The following is a 22,006-nucleotide window of genomic DNA, read 5'->3' on the forward strand; positions in this document are numbered from 1 at the left end:
GTAACCGGTGCACCCAGCACATAAATATTGATTATAAATGCCACAGAATTGCAAATTCATACAATTAATGGTGATTAACAAATTAGTTTCACAGTGTCGAGGGTAACAACAAAACTGTCACTACATTATTTATATATGAAGATGTGAGATGGGAATGTGGGTTTCACAGGAAGCGTGCCAGACACAAGTCCCTGCAGTCGCACTACCCTCCGTGCCCTCGGTGGCTCAGACGGATAGGGCGTCTGCCACGTAAGCACGAGATCCCGGGTTCGAGTCCAGGTCGGGCCACGCATTTTCAACTGTCCCCATCGACATGTAGTGACGCCTGTATGCAGCTACGGGTATTCATTTCATTGTTAATTTCATCACTACATTAATAGCAGCTACCCCCCCGGAAGGCAGTCAATGGAGTAGAAATCCTGCAAAATATTTTATTAGAAAGTTTTCTTTGATACAACTGGAAAAGTAGACTTAAATTACTCATTTTCACAAAATTTAAGAGGTACAAAAGCAGAAAGCTTATTTACACAACATTCAATACACACTGAATAAGTTTTTAGTGGACGAGTTCGCCATATCTTCCGGGGTAAAACCTTCTCCATCCCTCGCCTTCTTGTCTGCTCCGGCAAGCAGCAGCATCCTCGTCACTTCGTTGTTCTTTTTGGTGGCAGCCCAGTGGAGTGGCGTTTTCCCCCAACGATCGCGGGCATTTAACTGCACTGGCGATGTTAGCAGCACCCACAGGATCTTCAAATCACCTCGATAAGCAGCCAGGTGCAGAGGTGTCTGCTTGTTCGAGTCTTCCGCATTGACATTTGCCCCCGCATTCAGCAGACACTTGACAGTGCGCAGTCCCACATCTGAGGCTGTGTCCAACCCAAACAACTTACTTTTACCAGTGTTCATCACTGCCAGGTGCAGGGCTGTAAACCCACTGGTATCTCTCGCATCAACTGGTGCACCTTCGGCCAGCAGGTTCTGCAGCTCATCCACTCTGCCACATCTAGCTGCCTCTGTCAGCCTTGCTGCCATGTTCTGTGTCTGGTTCACAGGTGAAGTCTGCTTCACAGACGAAGTCCTGCAAAATACAAGACAGTTAGCACAATTCTCTACACTGGCGATACGGCACGTGTAATTATTACCGATGTTACAAATGCGAAAGTAACACTGTCTGTCACGCTTCACAACTAAACTGCTGAACCGAGTGGGATGAAATTTGGCACGGAGATAGCTGGAATGCTGAGGAAGAATAAAGGCTACATTAGAACACGTGTAGTACAAGATATTTACTGACTTGAAGCATATAATGCAAAATATGGAGCAACAAGCACTCTTTGGACAAACTATTTACTCTTCAATTTTTGAGCTTTATCATATTTGTGAAAAGACTTTTATTGTTTGATTCAACATAACAAATACAACGCTAACACAATCCTAAATGTGTTTAATCCGTACTTGCATACAAACATTATACATAAGCATGTCAAACAATAGAAAATCCAGGACGGAATGTAACAATACGAGAGAAGGAAAGTTGCTACTCACCATATAGCGGAGATGCTGAGCTGCGATAGGCACAATAAAAAGATTCACACAATCATAGCTTTCGGCCATTAAGGCCTTTGTCAGCAGTACACACACATACACACACGCACACTCACGCAAGCGCAACTTGCACACGCGTCTGCAGTCTCAGAGAGCTGAAACTACACTGCGACCAGCAGCACCAGTGCATGATGGGAGTGGAGACTGGGTGGGGGTAAGGAGGAGGCTGGGGCGGGGAGGGGGAGGGATATTATGGGGAGAGTGGGGGACAGTAGACAGAGGGCAGGAGAGAAGATGCGGAGGTAGGAGAGGGGGTAAGTAGCGGAAAGGAGAGAACTAAAAATAAAAGAAATTAAAAGACTGGGTGTAGCGGTGAAATGACGGCTGTGTAGTGCTGGAATGGGAACAGGGAGGGGGCTCTGGATGGTTGAGGACAGCGACTGATAAAGGTCGAGGCCAGGAGGGTTACGGGAACATAGGATGTATTGCAGGGAAAGTTCCCACCTGTGCAATTCAGAAATGCTGGTGTTGGTGGAAAGGATCCGTATGGCACAGGCTGTGAAGCAGTCATTGAGATGAGGGATATCACGTTCGGCAGCGTGTTCAGCTACAGGGTGGTCCACTTATTATTCGGCCACAGTTTTGTTGATTGCCGTTCATGCGGATAGACAGATTGTCGGTTGTCGGGCCTGCATAGAATGCAGCACAGTGGTTGCAGCTTAGCTTGTAGATCACATGACTGGTTTCACAGGTAGCCCTGCCTTTGTTAGTGACCGGACTGGAGTAGGTGGTGGTAGGAGGATGTATGGGACAGGTCTTGCATCTAGGTCTATTACAGGGGTATGAGACACGAGGTAAGGGATTGGGAGCAGGGGTCATTTAAGGATGGATGAGTATATTGTGTAGGGTCGGAGGACGGCGGAATACCATGGTAGGAGGGGTGGGAAGGATAGTGGGCAGGACATTTCTCATTTTGGGGCACGACGAAAGGCAATCAAAGCCCTGGCAGAGAATGTAATTCGTTTGCTCCAGTGCCGGACGGTACTGAGTTACGAGGGGAACGCCCCTCTGTGGCCGGACTGTGGGAGTTTGGGAGGTGGTGGGAGACTGGAAAGATAAGGCAGGGCAGATTTGTTTTTGTCCAAGGGTGGGAGGATAATTACGGCCAGTGAAGTGAGACCCTCAGTATATTTAGAGGGGACTGCTCGTCACTGCAGATGCGACGACCACGGAATTTCCGAGCTCATCCATCGCTACGATAAGTGCCTTAATTTAAATGGCAACTATGTAGAAAAGTAGAATTTAAGTGTGGCTTTCATCTGTATAATAAAAAAAATTTCCAATACTTTATTTATTTTTAATTCCAAAACGTAATGTTCTTTGTGGATAGCCCTCATTCAATTGTCAACGTGTTTAATTCATACTTCCATACTAATAATATTAAATGAAAAAGTATCTTTATTGATTAAACTTTTGTAACTAAACTGGTGAAGTGATTTTGATGAAAATTACAGTATATTGATAATTTTTACTTTTTGGACTGTCTGACTACATCTTACTGAAACCATTTTCGTGCCATACGCGTTTTGCCTTTGTTCTCTGCAGGGCATCTTCAGTGGCCTGGAATATGTACATATTTTATACTATTTAGTTTACATTCTGGGACAATGTTCCTATAGGTTATTAACAGTTCTGGTGGTTGTTTTTGCTATGATTATTAATATTTTAAATTCTACTTACAGGTTCCACAGATGATTTTCTACATATTACGTTTCTGTTCCATTGTTGGTGCTGTTCCTCTCCTTATAATTGCCACTTTGGTTTTTTTTCCAGATTTCACAGCACTAGGAATTGAACACTTGTTTTGGTGCAATGTTTTGGTTTGTGTTGCCAAATGCTAGATGTTATTGCCAACGATTGAATGTGTGCATGCAATCAGATCACAAATACTTCAAAAATTACGCTCAAAAGTTGACAATAACATTCAATCTTTGGCAACAACATCCGACAATTGGCAACACAAAGCAAAACCTTGCATCCCGATATTTAGGTGTTCAGTTCCTAGTGCTGCGAAATGTGGAAAAAACCCAAAGTGGCAATTATAAGAAAAGGATCAACACCAAAAATGGAATAGAAACGTAATATGTAGAAAATTGTATGCTCAACCTGTAAGTAGAATTTAAAATATTATTACATCATAACAAAAACCAACCACCAGAACTGAAACTTCCTGGCAGATTAAAACTGTGTGCCGGACCGAGACTCGAACTCGGGACCTTTGCCTTTCGCGGGCAAGTGCTCTACCGACTGAGCTACCCAAGCACGACTCGCGCCCCGTCCTTACAGCTTCACTTCTGCCAGTACCTTGTCTCCTACCTTCCAAACGAGGTACTGGCAGAAGTGAAGCTGTGAAGATGGGGCGTGAGTCATGCTTGGGTAGCTCGGATGGCTGAGCAATTGCCCACGAAAGGCAAAGGTCCCGAGTTCGAGTCTTGATCTGGCACACAGTTTTAATCTGCCAGGAAGTTTCATATCAGTGCACACTCCACTACAGAGTGAAAATCTCATTCTGGCAACCACCAAAACAGTTTATAACCTATAGGTACATTGCCCCAAAATGTAAACTAAATAGTAAAAAATATGTACATATTCCAGGCCACTGAAGATTCCTTGCAGAGAATAAAGGCTAAACGCGTATGGCATGAAAATTGTGTTTGATTCAGTAGTAGTCAGACAGTCCAAAAAATAAAAATAATCAGTATACCATAATATTACATGCAACTAAGGAAGACAGGAGTACAAAAGTTGAAGATCTGGATGACGTTTGGTTTTGGAGACAGCTTGAACGCTGAGGATGAACGTATGCTACTTAAAAAAAAAAAAAAATCAATCCCTAAAAGCAAGAAAAATAAATCGACCCCGAAGAGTGTGATGCGGCGCTTGCTCGTTTATTGGGCAGTGATGGTGCTGGTGATATGCACGCACATCTGCAGGCAACAGCTAGAACACAATAAGTAATGTAGTAAACTGCAGTGGCATGGTAAGGTTAAAAACATATTGGCACTTATTGACACTTTCGAGGCAACTTCAAGAAACAATAACAATGACAAAAAGATTAATATTGCACTAGACTTGTAGACTTGTGTAGAACAGATATTACCCTCACACAGAAACTGTACATGACATGTCAGTCACACGTCTCATTAACAAACTTTACAACTGTTCCTTGACCACCTTCACCACTCAAAAGATCACAAAAAATTCGAAAACAAAAAATTACAGTGAGATGAAGGGCAGAACTGTCAAGCATGTACCGTTCAGTTGATGACTGCAGCAGCAATGTGGGAGCCAACAACACTGAAGTAAGAGAACGTGTCTAGGTTCCTAGAAACATAGGCACAGATGTAATTAAGCAAGACAAAACTCGATGACAAAGGAATATTACTGACTTCCACCAACCTACATCAGCATCTACTCCTTGTCACTATCTCAGCCATTTCTGCATGCTGACCTTCATCTGACTGCTTGAAACTTCCTGGCAGATTAAACCTGTGTGCTAGACTGAGACTTGAATACAGCACCTTTGCATTTTCCAACACGCCCTCACAACTATACCTCCACTGGAACATCATCTACCTCCCTAGTTTCACAGAAGTTGTGAGGCATACCTGACGGTACTAGCGCTCCTGGAAGAAAGCATACTGTATAGCAATGGCTTAGCTACAACCTAAGGGACTGCGTCCAGAATGTGCAGTGGAATGTGCAACAGTTTGAAACTTCCCGGTAGATTAAAACTGCCACAGCTTTGAGAGCTGTTAATGAGTCAATACCTAACTAGCTCAGTCAGAAACAGCGTTTTCCCACAAAAGGCACAGGTTCTGGGTGGAGTCCCACTCTGGCACATAGTTTTAATCCCTCCATTGCCAAATGAAAATTTATTCTGTTCTTCTGGCTTACGCACATAATTTCTCACGACAGTCAATCCTACAGACGTATAATTCTATGAAATGAAATAACACTGTCCAAACAGAGAACCAAAATATTATGCAATTTTTTTTAGATCATTCCCAAATTTTGAAGAACACAAGTAACAATACAAGCAAATGAGTCACTGATTTATTACACAAAGCACCTACAATGCCACTGTTAACAAATGGGAATGAGTTTTTAGTGTCACAACAATGACAAAATCGTCAGAGCACATCCTCACGAGAATCCCATTTGGGAGCAAGAGAGCGACTGAAGGCCTTATAAATAAACTTTCTCAAACATTTGTCACCAGTGGTCAACATAAACAGCCAAACAGGGACTTAAATTCACTCCTTCCAGATGAGTCCAGTGGATTTAAAACAGAGCACTCTCATTCCATCATAGTTAATTTTAAAGATAACGAAACATATACTACCACCGAGAACACACTGCGGAAGCCATCTGTGAAAGCTTTGAAGGAGCTGCAGATGGAGTAGTACTGTCTTCCTGCCTATAATGCCCTCTGATAATAGTTCAAGGGCTACAGATGATCACCTCGAGGGCAAATAGTGTTCAACCAAGTAATTAGTTAATGTTACCAAGCAACTAGATCATCTACATCCATACTCCGCAAGCCACCTGACGGTGTGTGGCAGAGGGTATCTCGAGTACCTCTATCAGTTCTCTCTTCTATTCCAGTCTCGTATTGTTCGTGGAAAGAAGGATTGTCAGTACGCCTCTGTGTGGGCTCTAATCTCTCTGATTTTATCCTCACAGTCTCTTCGCAAGATATATGTAGGAGGGAGCAATATACTGCTTAACTCCTTGGTGAAGGTATGTTCTCGAAACTTCAACAAAAGCCCGTACCGAGCTACTGAGCGTCTCTCCTGCAGAGTCTTCCACTGGAGTTTATCTATCATCTCCGTAACGCTTTTGCGATTACTAAATGATCCTGTAACAAAGCGCGCTGCTCTCCGTTGGATCTTCTCTATATCTTCTATCAACCCTATCTGGTACGGTTCCCACACTGCTGAGCAGTATTCAAGCAGTGGGCGAACAAGCGTACTGTAACCTACTTCCTTTGTTTTCGGATTGCATATCCTTAGGATTCTTCCGATGAATCTCAGTCTGGCATCTGCTTTACCGACGATTAATTTTATATAGTCATTCCACTTTAAATCATTCCTAATGCCTACTCCCAGATAATTTATGGAATTGCTGACCTGCTAAATGATAAAGGATCTTTCTTTCTATTTATTCACAGCACATTACACTCGTTTACATTGATATTCAATTGCCATTCCCTGCACCATGCGTCAATTCGCTGCAGATCCTCCTGCCTGATTTTCAGTGCAATTTTTCATTGTTACAACCTCTCGATATACCACAGCATCATCCGCAAAAAGCCTCAGTGAACTTCCGATGTCATCCGCAAGGTCATTTATGTATATTGTGAATAGCAACGGTCCAACAACACTCCCCTGCGGCACACCTAAAAATCACTCTTACTTTGGAAGCCTTCTCTCAATTAAGAATGACATGCTGCGTTCTGTTATCTAGGAACTCTTCAATCCAATCACACAATTGGTCTGATAGTCCATATGCTTTTACTTTGTTCATTAAACGACTGTGGGGAACTGTATCGAACGCCTTGCGGAAGTCAAGAAACACGGCATCTACCTGGGAACCCGTGTCTATGGCCCTCTGAGTCTCGTGGATGAATAGCGCGAGCTGAGCTTCACACAATCGTCTTTTTTGAAACCCATGCTGATTCCTGCAGAGTAGATTTCTAGTTTCCAGAAAAGTCATTGCACTCTAACACAATATGTGTTCCAAAATTCTACAACTGATCGACATTAGAGATATAAGTCTATAGTTCTGCACAATCCCTTCTTGAAAACGGGGATAACCTGTGCCCTTTTCCAATCCTTTGGAATGCTACACTCTTCTAGACTGCTGCAAGAAGGGGGGCAAGTTCCTTCACGTACTCTGTGTAAAATCGAACTGGTATCCATCAGGTCTAGCAGCCTTTCATCTTTTGAGCCATTTTAATTGTTTCTCTATCCCTTTGTCGTCTATTTCGATATCTACCATTTTGTCATCTGTGCGACAATCTAGAGAAGGAACTACAGTGCAGTCTTCCTCTGTGAAACAGCTTTGGAAAAAGACATTTAGCATTTCGGCCTTTAGTCTGTCATCCTCTGTTTCAGTACCATTTTGGTCAGAGTGTCTGGACATTTTGTTTTGATCCACCCTACTGCTTTGACATAAGACCAAAATTTCTTAGGATTTTCTGCCAAGTCAGTACATAGAACTTTACATTCGAATTCATTGAACACCTCTCGCATGGCCCTCCTCACACTACATTTCGCTTCGCATGATTTTTGTTTGTCTGCAAGGCGTTGGCTATGTTTATGTTTGCTGTGAAGTTCCCTTTGCTTCCGCAGCAGTTTTCTAACTCTGTTGTTGTACCATGGTGGCTCTTTCCCATATCTTACGATCTTGCTTGGCACATACTCATCTAACGCATATTGTATGATGATTTTGAACTTTGTCCACTGATACTCAACACTATCTGTACTTAAAACAGATACTCTGAAATCTGCTTTTTGTCACTTTTGCTAAACAGAAATATCTTCCTACCTTTTTTAATATTTCTATTTACGGCTAAAAGCATCGATGCAGTAACCGCTTTATGATCGCCAATTCCCTGTTCCGCGTTAACTGTTTCAACCTTGCCGCGTCTCAGGAGGCGTCTTGTCGTACCTAGGGAGGGAATTCTCTGACCTAAAAAACCCACATGTGATGAGTACAGGGAATTTTTTTGCCTTTTTTACACACACACACACACACACACACACACACACACACACACACACAATGCTGCTCAGACCTGATGTTTGGTGCTGCTGCCGCCGCCGCCAGAGTGCAGATTTGTACTGCGGCCTCTGCATTGCTCCGCAGCACATTTATCCAACTGGCAGAGATCATCACCTCGGGATGGCTCGCTATGAAGTTCACAGCCGCACTCTCGAGCCGCGGACAGGAGTGCAGCACAGCTAGGACTGCAGTGGCGGCAGCGTTGTCCACACTCAGGCCCTGCGCCAGCTGCTGCTCGCACCTCTTTTTGAGCAACGGCAGGTCGTACTTGTCAGAGGCGGCCAACAGCTCGGCTGCCATGCTCGCTAGCTGCGGAGCTTCGTCGGTGTACACGAAACGCAGCAGCTGCCTCAGCACAGCTTCCCGCACGTCAGTTATCTCGATTCGACGACTGCGGGCTTCTTTCGTGTCGTTCCGGAACGTGGCAGCAAAGACGGGGCTCCTCGCCGCTAACACGAAACTGTGGGCCGGCAGCTGCGAGGTGCCGACCACCAGGGTCACGTCAGCACCCTCGCCGGATTCTAACAGAGCACCCATATCGCTCGCGAAACTGCCATCCTTGGTGTCGGTTGTAGCCATTACGATCGCTTCTGAAACACACGTGACACAACTTTAATTTTCAAACGTTACTAAATAGCAAATCTGTAGATTCTTTACATCTCTTATCAAACAAACACGTATTTCTCCTCCCAGCATTCATCCTTATTTAGCAGAATTGTAGTCTGTGTGCTGGTCACAACTACTTGTCTTCATGTATTTATTTCATACCCTGAATTGTCCTGTGGACTGCATTACTAAAGCACTGCTCAGATTAATCTGAATTCACTGTTGTGCTGCCTGTATAAACTAGATGAAACAATTTTCCTTCATCAGACCTGTCACCAGAGCCGCTTCTTACGGATGAGCCAGTATTCATTCCAGGAAAAAACTTCCTATCAAACACTGCATAATGAAAAACCGTTTACTATTTCAGAGAGAGAAAACACAGCAGAAGTCCCCTTTGGTGTGACAGTGACAGGAATGTTTCGGTTCGTGCCCCACTTAAATGATGTGTTTGGTTACACTGTTTAAAAAGTTAAAAAAAGTGATACTAAAATTAAAAAAATATTTCCCTGGAAGATCTGGGGAATACTTCCCTGCCTCTCCTCCAGAAAACACACACACACACACACACACACACACACACACACACACACACGCACACTTGAAATGGAGGCAAGAGCTTGAGGAAACAATAACTGATCAAAAGGCAGATATATGTGTCTGGATGAGCACTGAACTAAAAGAGGATGGGCCAGCCACTTGGTGACACTCGACCTCCCACCTATGAGCTTAGGCTGTGGCCCAAATATGCTTTCTTACTCTCGTCTCACAGTCAGACAATAAAGAGGTCAGCTTCACCAGTCAAATTTAGTGTTATCACCTGGTACGAAGATAAAATGCACTATTAAAACATGGTACAAGGTGACTGTACACCATAAGTACCATATTCTGCCGGTAGCGTTCTCGCTTCCCACGCTCGGGGTCCTGGGTTCGATTCCATCTACATCTACATTGATACTCCGCAAGCCACCCAACGGTGTGTGGCGGAGGGCACTTTACGTGCCACTGTCATTACCTCCCTTTCCTGTTCCAGTCGCGTATGGTTCGCGGGAAGAACGACTGTCTGAAAGCCTCCGTGCGCGCTCTAATCTCTCTAATTTTACATTCGTGATCTCCTCGGGAGGTATAAGTAGGGGGAAGCAATATATTCGATACCTCATCCAGAAACGCACCCTCTCGAAACCTGGCGAGCAAGCTACACCGCGATGCAGAGCGCCTCTCTTGCAGAGTCTGCCACTCGAGTTTGCTAAACATCTCCGTAATGCTATCACACTTACCAAATAACCCTGTGACGAAACGCGCCGCTCTTCTTTGGATCTTCTCTATCTCCTCCGTCAACCCGACCTGGTACGGATCCCACACTGATGAGCAATACTCAAGTATAGGTCGAACGAGTGTTTTGTAAGCCACCTCGTTTGTTGATGGACTACATTTTCTAAGCACTCTCCCAATGAATCTCAACCTGGTACCTGCCTTACCAACAATTAATTTTATATGATCATTCCACTTCACATCGTTCCGTACGCATACTCCCAGATATTTTACAGAAGTAACTGCTACCAGTGTTTGTTCCGCTATCATATAATCATACAATAAAGGGTCCTTCTTTCTATGTATTCGCAATATATTACATTTGTCTATGTTAAGGGTCAGTTGCCACTCCCTGCACCAAGTGCCTATCCGCTGCAGATCTTCCTGTATTTCGCTACAATTTTCTAATGCAGCAACTTCTCTGTATACTACAGCATCATCCGCGAAAAGCCGCATGGAACTTCCGACACTATCTACTAAGTCATTTATATATATTGTGAAAAGCAATGGTCCCATAACACTCCCCTGTGGCACGCCAGAGGTTACTTTAACGTCTGTAGACGTCTCTCCATTGATAAACCGGCGGGGTCAGGGATTTTCTCTGCCTCGTGATGACTGGGTGTTGTGTGCTGTCCTTAGGTTAGTTAGGTTTAAGTAGTTCTAAGTTCTAGGGGACTGATGACCATAGATGTTAAGTCCCATAGTGCTCAGAGCCATTTGAACCATTTTTGAACCATATTCTGCAGTGGGTGGGATCCCGCCTCCCCCGCCCCCAAACAAATTCAGGTATAAAGCGACGCTTTTATATATAACGTACAAATCACAGATTTCTTTTTTTTGGTAGGGTTTAAGGGCGCTCAACTGCTGAGGTCATTAGCGCCCAGTCACTGGTGTTAGAGCAAATGGAATATGCTAAAACTCAAGGGGATGGGGGGACACCAGAAGTACCTGACAAAGATGCAGATAAAATAAGTAAAAAGGTTAAATGTCTTTGGATAAGCCAGTTAAAGTTATAAAACGCAGAATACGAGCAGCTGCTCGAGCGTCATCAGCTAAAACACCGGGTCACCGGAGAGCAGGTAGCGGTGGCTAAACCGGCAATGCCCAATCCGCAACCTGGTCAGAAGGACCTCCTCACGCTGAGATGGTCGGGAGGATGTTGTCCAAGCAGTTGGGAGCGGTTTTACTGCCCGGAGCTTGTTTCCTCGGAGGGATGACCAAGCATCCCACCACAACGACACAAGCCTCTTACAAACATCCCCACGAATGTCAGATGACGGGACACAATGGGAGGCTGGCCGAGGCAGGAGGACTGCAGCCTTGGCTGCAGCATCCGCAGCCTCATTCCCAGGCACTCCTACATGTCCGGGAACCCACAGAAAGCTGAGAGAACCACCATTATTAGCGAAAGAATGGAGGGACTGCTGTATACGTTGAATCAAGGGATGGACCGGATAGGGAGCTCCAAGGCTCTGAAGAGCACTGAGTGAGTCAGAGCAGAGTACATACGATGAATGGCGGTGGCGCCGGGCATACTGAACGGCCTGATGGAGAGCAAAAAGCTCGGCCGTAAAGCTGGAACATTGGTCGAGGAGCCGGTATTTAAAGGTGGCGGCCCCAACGACAAAGGCACAGCCGACACCATCGTCAGTTTTGGAGCCATCGGTATAAATAAAGGTGTGACCGGCAAGTCGAGCACGAAGTTCGACAAACCGTGAGCAATACACTGCAGCCGGAGTACCCTCCTTCGGGAGTGAGCTGAGGTCGAGATAAATAGGAACCGGAGTCTGGAGCCAAGGTGGTGTCGGGCTCTCACCCTCTCTGAAGGTGGTAGGGAGGGCAAAATCCAATTGTCGAAGAAGGCGACGGAAGCGGACTCCGGGGGGCAGCAGGGCAGACACATACAACCCGTACTGACGGTCGAGAGAATCGGCGAAGAAGGACTCGTGAGAGGGGTGGTCGGGCATAGACAACAGCCGGCAGGCATACCGACACAGCAGTACGTCGCGCCGGTAGGTCAATGGTAACTCGGCAGCTTCAGCATAAAGACTCTCCACAGGACTAGTGTAGAAGGCTCCGGTCGCAAGACGTATCCCCCGATGGTGGATGGAGTTGAGCCGGCGTAAGAGGGACGGCCGAGCGGACGAGTAGACGAAGCTCCCATAATCCAGCTTCGATCGGACTATGGACCGATACAAGCGAAGCAGGACAGTGCGATCCGCTCCCCAAGATGAACCGCTAAGAACTCTGAGGACATTAAGGGAATGTGTACAACGGGCCGCCAAATAAGAGACATGTGGAGACCAACACAGTTTCCTGTCCAACGTGAGCCCTAGAAACTTAGTTGTGTCCACGAATGGGAGAACAACGGGACCGAGATGTAAGGATGGCGGAAGGAACGCTTTATATCGCCAAAAGTTGATACAAACTGTCTTCTCTTCAGAGAACCGGAAGCCATTGGCCACGCTCCATGAGTAGAGGCTGTCTAGACAACGCTGAAGGCAGCGCTCCAGGAGGCATGTTCTCTGGGCACTGCAGTAGATCGCGAAGTCATCGACAAAGAGAGAGCCTGAGACATTAGGTGGAATGCAATCCATAATTGGATTGATCGCTATGGCAAAAAGGGCTACGCTCAAGACGGAGCCCTGAGGTACTCCGTTCTCCTGGAGGAAGACGTCAGACAATACGGAACCCACACGTACCCTAAACTTTCGATCCGTTAAAAAGGAATCAATAAAAAGGGGCAGGCGACTGCGTAGGCCCCACCTGTGCATAGTGCGGAGGATACCTCCTCTCCAACAGGTATCATAAGCCTTCTCCAAGTCGAAGAACACGGCTACCGTTTGGCGCCTTCGCAAAAAGTTGTTCATGATGAATGTCGACAGGGTCACAAGGTGGTCAACAGCGGAGCGGCGGCGACGAAAGCCGCATTGGACATTAGTAAGTAGTCGTCGAGATTCAAGAATCCAGACTAACCGAGCATTAACCATGCGCTCCATCACCTTACAGACACAGCTTGTAAGAGAAATGGGGCGGTAACTAGAAGGAAGGTGTCTATCCTTCCCGGGTTTGGGTATAGGAACAACAACGGCGTCACGCCAACGCATGGGGACTTGACCTTCGGTCCAGACGCGATTGTAGGTACGAAGAAGGAAGCTTTTGCCCGCCGGAGAAAGGTGTGCCAGCATCTGAACGTGAATGGCATCTGGCCCCGGAGCAGAGGACCGGGACAGTGCAAGCGCACGTTCGAGTTCCCGCATAGTAAAGGGGGCATTATAATCTTCCAGATTCAGCGAGTGGAAGGAAGGTCGCAGAGCCTCTTCTGCCTCTTTCCTGGGAAGGAAGGCAGGATGGTAATGGGCGGAGCTTGAAACCTCCGCGAAAAAGCGGCCAAAGGCGTTGGAGACAGCCACAGGATCAACAAGGACCTCATTACCTGAGGTCAGGCCAGGTACCGAGGAGTGGGCCTTAATGCCCAACAGCCGGCGCAGGCTACCCCAAACGACAGAAGAGGGAGTGAAACTGTTAAAGGAGCTGGTGGAAGAGGCCCAACAAGCTTTTTTGCTGTCTTTGATGACTCTACGGCATTGCGCTCTGAGTCGTTTGTATTCTATACAATTCGCCAACGTAGGATGGCGGCGAAAGGTGCGTAAAGCACGTCGTCGAGCACGGATAGCGTCCGTACAAGCCTCGTTCCACCAGGGGACGGAAACGCGACGTGAAGAAGAAGTAGTACGAGGAATGGAACGTTCGGTAGCATTGATGATAACAGCCGTGAGGTATTCGACCTGACTGTCACAACTGGGAAAATCGTGGTCCGGAAAGGTCGCCAGGGAGGAGTACAGTCCCCAGTCGGCTTTCAGTATGTTCCAGCTCGAAGGACGTGGGGATGGGGTGTGGTGCAGGAGACGAACGACACAGGGGAAGTGGTCGCTCGAATAGGTGTCAGAAAGGACATACCACTCGAACCGACCGGCAAGAGTGGCAGAACAGATCGAGAGGTCCAAGTGGGAGTAGGTATGAGTAGAGTCCGAAAGGAAAGTCGGGGCGCCGGTACTGAGGCAGACAAGATTGAGATGGTTGAAGACATCCGCCAAGAGCTCTTGGACAGGACGCAGGAGAGCCCCAAAGGGGATGATGGGCATTGAAGTAAAAACGGCGTGGGAAGCTGAACGATCAGGTGCATCATGTCAGCCCGACTAACAGCAGATGATGGTGGAGTGTAGATGGTACAAACTGAAAAAGTAAAAGCAGAAAGAGTAATGCGGACAGCTATTGCTTGGAGTGGGGTGGTCAATGGGATGGGATGGTAATAAACATCGTCCCGAACGAGCAACATGACCCCACCATGAGCTGGGATACCGTCCACAGGGGTGAGGTCATACCGCTCCGAGGTATAGTGGGTAAGGGCAATACGGTCAGTCGGGTGCAACTTGGTTTCCTGGAGACCAAGGACGAGCGGACAGTGCAGGCGGAGGAGCAGTTGTAATTCCTCCCGATTAGATCGAATACCTCTTATGTTCCAATGAAACAACGCCATCGCTAGTCAAAAGGTTGGGGGAACGAGACGGGGGAAGAGCTGGTCACCTCGACGGCCGCGGAGGGCCAGGTTGCGAGGGAACTACGCTACAATCGACGGGAGGCGGATCCGGTTCCATTGACTCTTCGCCAGCTGCGGCCGCTGTCCCTGGTTGGTAGGACGGGCCGCATCGTTTGCCGACGAAAGGCCGGCGGAGCGCCTGGCAGCAGAGCGTCCCGGCGAAACTGAGGACGGCCGGGAGCAGCGACTCACGGCTGGAGCGTCAGACGAAACGCGCCGAGGTGGAGAGGGGGATAGAGACTTCTTCTTGGAGGCCTTCTTGGAAGGCCGAGGAGGCACAGGGATGGTGGGCTGGACCCGAAGAAGGTCCTCACGCGCGGGGTCCGTTTTGGAACACCAGACCTCGGAAGCTGGGGTCCGGAACATTTCCCCGATGGACGCCTGAGAAGAGGATCGCTTCTCAGGTGGCGTGGGGGGAGGAGGAGGAGGAGGAGGAGGAGGAAGGGTGGCCACTGGTGCAGAGGGGGCGGGGGCCACGGTGGAGGAGGATTTGGAAGGGAGGGATTTGGGAGGCGGAGGCAGAGCCCCCTGATGGGCGGAGGAGGCGGAGGGGGGGACAGGATAGGGGTGAGGATACCGCGGAAGGAGTGGACACAACTGAGGCAAACGAGGTGGTCAATGGCACGGGATGGAGGCGGTCGTACTTCTTCCGGGCCTCAGAATAAGAGAGCCGATCCAAAGTTTTGATTTCTTGTATCTTCTTCTCCTTCTGATATGCGGGGCAGTCTGAGGATCTAGGCGAGTGGACGCCAGGACAATTAACGCACCGAGGTGGTGGGGTGCATGTATATTCCTCACGAAGAGGACGTCCACAATCGCCACAAAGGGGCTCAGCCTTACACCGTGATGACATGTGGCCAAAGCGCAAACACCGAAAACAGCGCATAGGAGGCGGGACGTAAGGTCGCACGTCGCACCGGTAGCACATCACCTTTACCGTCTCTGGGAGAACGTCCCCCTCGAAGGCGAGGATAAAGGCCCCGGTGTCGATGCGACGGTCTTTGGGGCCGCGCTGGACTCGCCGGACGAAATGCACGCCTCGGCGCTCCAGGTTGGCCCTGAGCTCCTCATCAGATTGTAGCAGGAGGTCACGATGAAAAATAACCCCCTGCATCCTATTTAGTGCCAGATGTGGGACAATGGATACTGGGATGTCCCCTAGGCGGTCGCACGCCTGGAGCGCCGCCGACTGTGTGGCGGAGGTGGTCTTGATAAGGACGGACCCTGAACGCATCTTGCTGAGAGCCTCGATTTCCCCGAAGACGTCCTCAATGTGCTGAACAAAGAACATGGGCTTGGAGGTGGCGAACGTCCCCGCATCGGTTCGAGAACAGACCAAATAGCGGGGGAAGTACTTCGCCCCAAGCCGGCGGGCCTGTCCCTCCTCCCATGGAGTGGCCAAGGGGAAAAGGGCAGGAGAACCAGAACTAGAAACGGTACCTTTTCTTTTGAAAGACTCGGCCGCAGAGCGACCTGATACATGTTGACGTTTCATCTGCGAAGCGTCCGCCCCGATACCACCCACTCCGACCAGGGGCTCTCCCCACGGGCGCCACCCAGCCGCAGCAAGGGCCACCTGGCAGGATGACCATTGCCGGGAGTCCTGATGCCCCAAGGAGACGGGCATCTACTCCCTGGCCGACGTGGGGAGGGTGCAGCTCGGGTATCGGCAGTACGATCCCTGTGTTGTCAGGGGGCTACAACCGAGAGGGTACATGACGACCCCACCACAACGGGCTGGCTACCGTGCTGGATTTCTGGTGCCATGGAAAGTCCATCATGATCGCTGGTGCAGATGGAGATGCACTATGGGCGTAACTTGGACAACCCATCAGGCGTTTAGGCCCAATTTGAGGAATAGTGGGTATGGTTACAACGCCGGTGCAATGCTGAGTGCCAAGGTCTTAGTGCACTTAGGACCAGTGGTACACCATGTAAGGTGTCCTTCCCCAAAAGGCTCGTACTTCTGTAGAATTTTGAAAAATGGAGGTCAAACCCCAAGGGGGATCATTTCATGGAAGGACGAAACGGTTGAAACTCCTTTTAGTCGCCTCTTACGACAGGCAGGAATACCTCGGGCCTATTCTTACCCCGGACCCGCAGGGGGGTACAAATCACAGAGTTCAAGGTGACTGTGTCGTCACAGTGGATGCTGTGAGCTACACCACGGCCAGACAGTCCATTTCCTCGACCGTAGCTTGTCGTCTTTCACTGCCAGACACTCCTGCTGTAAGAGTTTCTGACTTTCTGACTTAACAGGAGGGGACTGGCACACACTGTCACATAGGCTCCCCTGCAAGCCTTCTTGGCTGAGGTATCTGTTAGCTCGTTTCCCCATACTTGAACATGTCTCTATATCTGGCAGCACAATATGTACTACTGTAGTGAGACACAAAGAGAGGCTTCTGTATTCTGGGTTTTTTCTCTGCTGGGTTCGTAAGTTTTGGTGCTTGTTGTGCACAGAGGGAATCACATCAAATGGGAAATTTCTTCCCCTGATGACATATTGCGCCCCAGTGCCTTCACGGTTCCTTAGCACTAGATACTCTCTCATCTTGCAACCAAGTTGAAACCTGGATGACTTCAGCGAAGGTTTCTGAGCAGCCAAGGGCATCGCATGGTGCTTGTATGAACTATTTTAAAAACAGACTACATTTTGAGAGCATTCTTTTTAAAACATAGTTAATTCTAAAATAATAATGGGCTTTGTAAGATGCTAAGTTGGGTTTTTACTATATACTATTGCACAACAATATAAGCCACACACATTTCTGAAAGAACACCGTCACAGAGTGGAACACATGTGAAAGGGGATATGAATACACTTTGAAAGTTCATTTACACAGCCGACAGTGAGGGCACTTTTGAGAGATCAAATCAACTTTCTGTGTGTGTGTGTGTGTGTGTGTGTGTGTGTGTGTGAGAGAGAGAGAGAGAGAGAGAGAGAGAGAGAGAGAGAGAAAATCATCTTTATTCCTACATCTCTAATAAGCACACCAGAAAAAAATTGGTCCATCCACGACACATCATACTGATACCATGTAACAGAAAATATGGCCTTTATAACAGCTTCAATTCAGTGAGGAAGAGATCCGACAAATTTCTTCAGGTAGGCCAAAGTCACTTAGCAATGATTAAATTCCACAGAGCTACCCAATCCATGAATGATTCCTATGTTTCACCCAGTGCTCCAAATTGTCCCAGATCTTTCCTACAGATTCGAGGTCAGGTTAATATGTAGGCCGGTCGAGGTGCAAAAGTGTCCCAGATTTTCTGTTAAATGAGGAAACATGACTGTAGTGCAAAGCCCTGGCTCACCAAATCGTAATGCCAGGAGTAACACCACAGTGGCATTGTTAAGAATAGGTCCTCTCCTCAGATGAGCACCGTACTCGACCACTGTCATCTGGAGTAGTGCAGAACCATCATTCATCAAACACAATGTGAGGCCATTCTTTAGTAATCTTCATCTACATATATACTCTGCAAATCACCATGAGGTGTGTGGCAGAGGGTACATCCCATTGTACCAGGTATTAGGGTTTCTTCCTGTTCCACTCATATTCTGAGCGCAGGAAGAATGATTGATTGAATGCCTCTGTGCATGCAGTAATTATTCTTGCCTTATCCTCAAGGTCCACGTGTGAGCGATACGTAGGGGTTTGTAGTATATCCCTAGTGTAATAATTTAAAACGAATTCTTTAAACTTTGTTAGTAGACTTTCTCGGGATAGTTTATGCATGTCTTCAACAGTCTGCCAGTTCAGTTCCTTTGATATCTCTGTGACACTCTCCCACGGATTAAACAAACCTGTGACCATTTGCACTGCCCTTCTCTGAAAACGTAATTTTCCCCTAGTCAAATGCTTTTCAGAAATCAAGAAGCACTTACACGATCAATGTTTTTTAAATCCGTGCCGGTTGGCACAGCGGAAGTTATTCAGTTCGAGATACCTCATTATAATTCAGCTCAGAATATGTTCTAAGATTCTACAACAAATCGATGTCAAGGATATTGAATGGTAGTTTTGTGCATCATTTCTGCTCCTCTTCTTGTAGACAGGTGTGACCTGTGTCTTTTTCCAAGAACTAGGCACGGTTTTTGTTCGAGGCACCGACGATAGATTATAGTTAGAAGAGAGGCTAACTCGGCCACAAATTCAGTACACAGTCCGACAGGGAATCCATCGGGCGCTGTAGCTCCATTCAATTTTACAATTTCATCTGTTTCTCACACCACTGACACAAATACTTATACCACTCTAAACGCAGCTGCCAGTGTTACAATGTTAATGGGAGACCATTCCCTAGTCCACCTGCTGGTAATCTCCAACCAATCGTGTGGGATGACAGAAGTTGCAAGGAATCCATTACCTGTTCTCAAACTGCAGCGACAGCTGTGAAGGGGTTACAATGTGCTCAGTATACATGGCTATCCTCCCTTATGGTAGTCACATGTGGTCGACCGGTACCTCGACAGTGAGTACGAGCGCCTTCAGATACCCGTGCAGACGACATCGAGCCACTGTCAAATCTGAAAGCACCGTAAATCTGGATACTGCAAGATCTGAACAACTGGCCAAAGAGAATCAGAACGAGGCTCCTCTCCAACTCTGTCCAATACTGATACTGCTCCCGCACACAAGTATGTGGCGTCTACATCTACACTCCAGCCACTACGTGGTGTATGGCAGAGGGTACCTTGAACCACCACTAGTCATTTCATTTCCTGTTCCATCCCAACCACTCAAGCAGTTGTCAAGAATGAGTCGCACTAGAGTTCTGTACGCAGTTGCCTTTACAGATGGTACACACATTTCTTAAACTCACCCAATACGCTGACGCTGGCAAGTTTCCTTTCCTACTGCAGTCATTACACGCTCGCTCCATTTCGCATAGCTTTGTAACATTATACCCGTATTTGGGAACCGATTCCACATGCTTGTACTTCTGTTAACAGTCACCTACATGTCAATCACATTGATCACACAACATCCGATCCTGTTTGCGTCCCTTTTATAACAACACTAACATTAATGTGCTCTGCTGGCCATTCTACTCTCACAGAGAATTGCAACTCAAATAATTTTTATACCCACCAATAGCACATACATGTACAAAGTTAAATTGACATCCAATTGTGGATGCTTCAATTTTTTTGTCAGGCAGTGTATATCAGGAAGAGAAATGGACAAAGGATCTAGTTCTGAGGTTCACCTTCTGTAACTGTTTCAATGATACATTGAAAGTTCACAGTTTAACATCAATTTGTATATTAGTTTAACGCATTGCTTACGATTCAACAGGTATGTGGTTATAATCTGCACGGATCGATCCCCGGTAGATTATGACTTCAGCTTTCTTAGAAGTAACCTATGGTTTACAAAGCCTAAAGCTTTTGCCAGGTCTAAAAATACGTCTGTAATAGGCATCCTCTGGTCCAACAGACAGAAAGCTATGGTCATGCTTAGCTCTTTTTTGGAGCCTGTAACAAAAATCTATTACCACTTTGAATTTTGTGAAAGAGCCAATATTCTGGAAAGGGCAATCATTTCAAATATCTTGCTCAATATGGGAATTAATGAGTCGTCTATAGTTGGAGAGTGCTTCCGCACTTCTATTTTTATACAGTGGTTTCACAGTACTCACTTTTAGAATGGTTGGATGCATATTTATAGTAATGCTGCAGTTAATCAGACATGTAAGACATTTTAAGAGTCCTTTTCAGCACACCTGCAATAAGTAAGTCATGCCATTCAGATTCCATCACCTGACAAAAGTAGCCAGAATAACGAAAATCAAATCTACCATATTTAGGCAACTCTAAAGCGCAATTGAATGTAATATGGACACTTATTTTAAAAATTAAAATAATAAGAAAGACTTTGTTGGCACATTACAGGTACACAAAATTTATTTTACACAATACACAAAACTATCAAAACAACAACAACTCTTAATTCCCTGTTAAGTGATACAGTCATTATTAAAAAAGAATGCTCAACTTGATCACCTACATGACATGGAGACATACATACCATAAATTACAGGCATTACTAATCATTTTCACAAATGTCATAATTACTGGTATCCTCTGAGGAGCCTACACCAGAAATAGGTTCAATTTACTCTTTCCCTATCATTCTCTGCGTCCTTCCAGAGCACATCATCTTCACTGCCATCCAGAGTATTTGAAATATATCATTTCTTGAAAAATTTACGATCACAGGTGCTTCGATGCTTTTCCAGGCAGCCAAAAGCCAGCCTGCAATAATCAGGGGTGCAGGACTCTTAATTTTCCCTGGCAGAGTCAGTTCACAGTTTGAATAATAAAAACAATTTTCATACTTTTCCTGAAAGTAACTTTTGACAGATTTATTTATACTAACATCCAGAGATCGTAACACGGAAGTCATTCCTCCAGCACTGGTTAGGCTGTGGATCTTTGTTATTATGTCGTCAGTGAGATGACCATGAAATGCATCAAGACAAAGTGTCGCTGGTGGTTTGGAAGGCCCGCCATGACAGAGTTCCCTTATGTATCACAGCTAGTGAAGCATTAACGTTTCTGTCATTCATCCCTTCTCCCGATTTCGAACAGTGTCATCATCAGGGGACAGCTTTTCATTTTTAGAGATCTTGGGTCAGATTTCTAGACTTAAGTGGGTGTGCCATTTTTTTTTATAACACGAGACGCCACGCTGCGTACTTCGTACACGCGTAAAGTTTTGTTTCCATTTGTTGTTGTTGTGGTCTTCAGTCCTGAGACTGGTTTGATGCAGCTCTTCATTCTACTCCATCCTGTGCAGGCTTCTTCATCTCCCAGTACCTACTGCAGCCTACATCCTTCTGAATCTGCTTAGTGTATTCATCTCTTGGTCTCCCTCTACCATTTTTACCCTCCATGCTGCCCTCCAGTACTAAATTGGTGATCCCTTGATACCCTAGAACATGTCCTACCAACCAATCCCTTCTTCTAGTCAAGTTGTGCCACAAACTCCTCTTCTCCCCAATTCTATTCAATACCTCCTCATTAGTTACGTGATCTACCCACCTTATCTTCAGCATTCTTCTGTAGCACCACATTTCAAAGGCTTG

General features: G+C 46.6%; 1 protein-coding gene across 1 annotated transcript in view; it reads right to left on the reverse strand.

Moving 5' to 3' along the window:
- Positions 1-417: 417 nt before the first annotated feature.
- The window catches only part of LOC126426979 (poly [ADP-ribose] polymerase tankyrase-like), a 58,013-nt gene continuing 36,424 nt past the window's right edge, over positions 418-22,006 (reverse strand). Inside the window, exons 2-3 of the mRNA XM_050089137.1 lie at positions 8,408-8,984; positions 418-1,078 (exon numbers count right to left, since the gene is read on the reverse strand). Coding sequence (XP_049945094.1) covers positions 535-1,078; positions 8,408-8,973 — 1,110 coding nt within the window. The 5' untranslated portion in view covers positions 8,974-8,984 and the 3' untranslated portion in view covers positions 418-534. The remainder of the gene's footprint in view (positions 1,079-8,407; positions 8,985-22,006) is intronic.

The sequence above is a fragment of the Schistocerca serialis genome, chromosome 11 (assembly GCF_023864345.2).
Source record: "Schistocerca serialis cubense isolate TAMUIC-IGC-003099 chromosome 11, iqSchSeri2.2, whole genome shotgun sequence".
In the NCBI taxonomy this organism is placed as follows: domain Eukaryota; kingdom Metazoa; phylum Arthropoda; class Insecta; order Orthoptera; family Acrididae; genus Schistocerca; species Schistocerca serialis.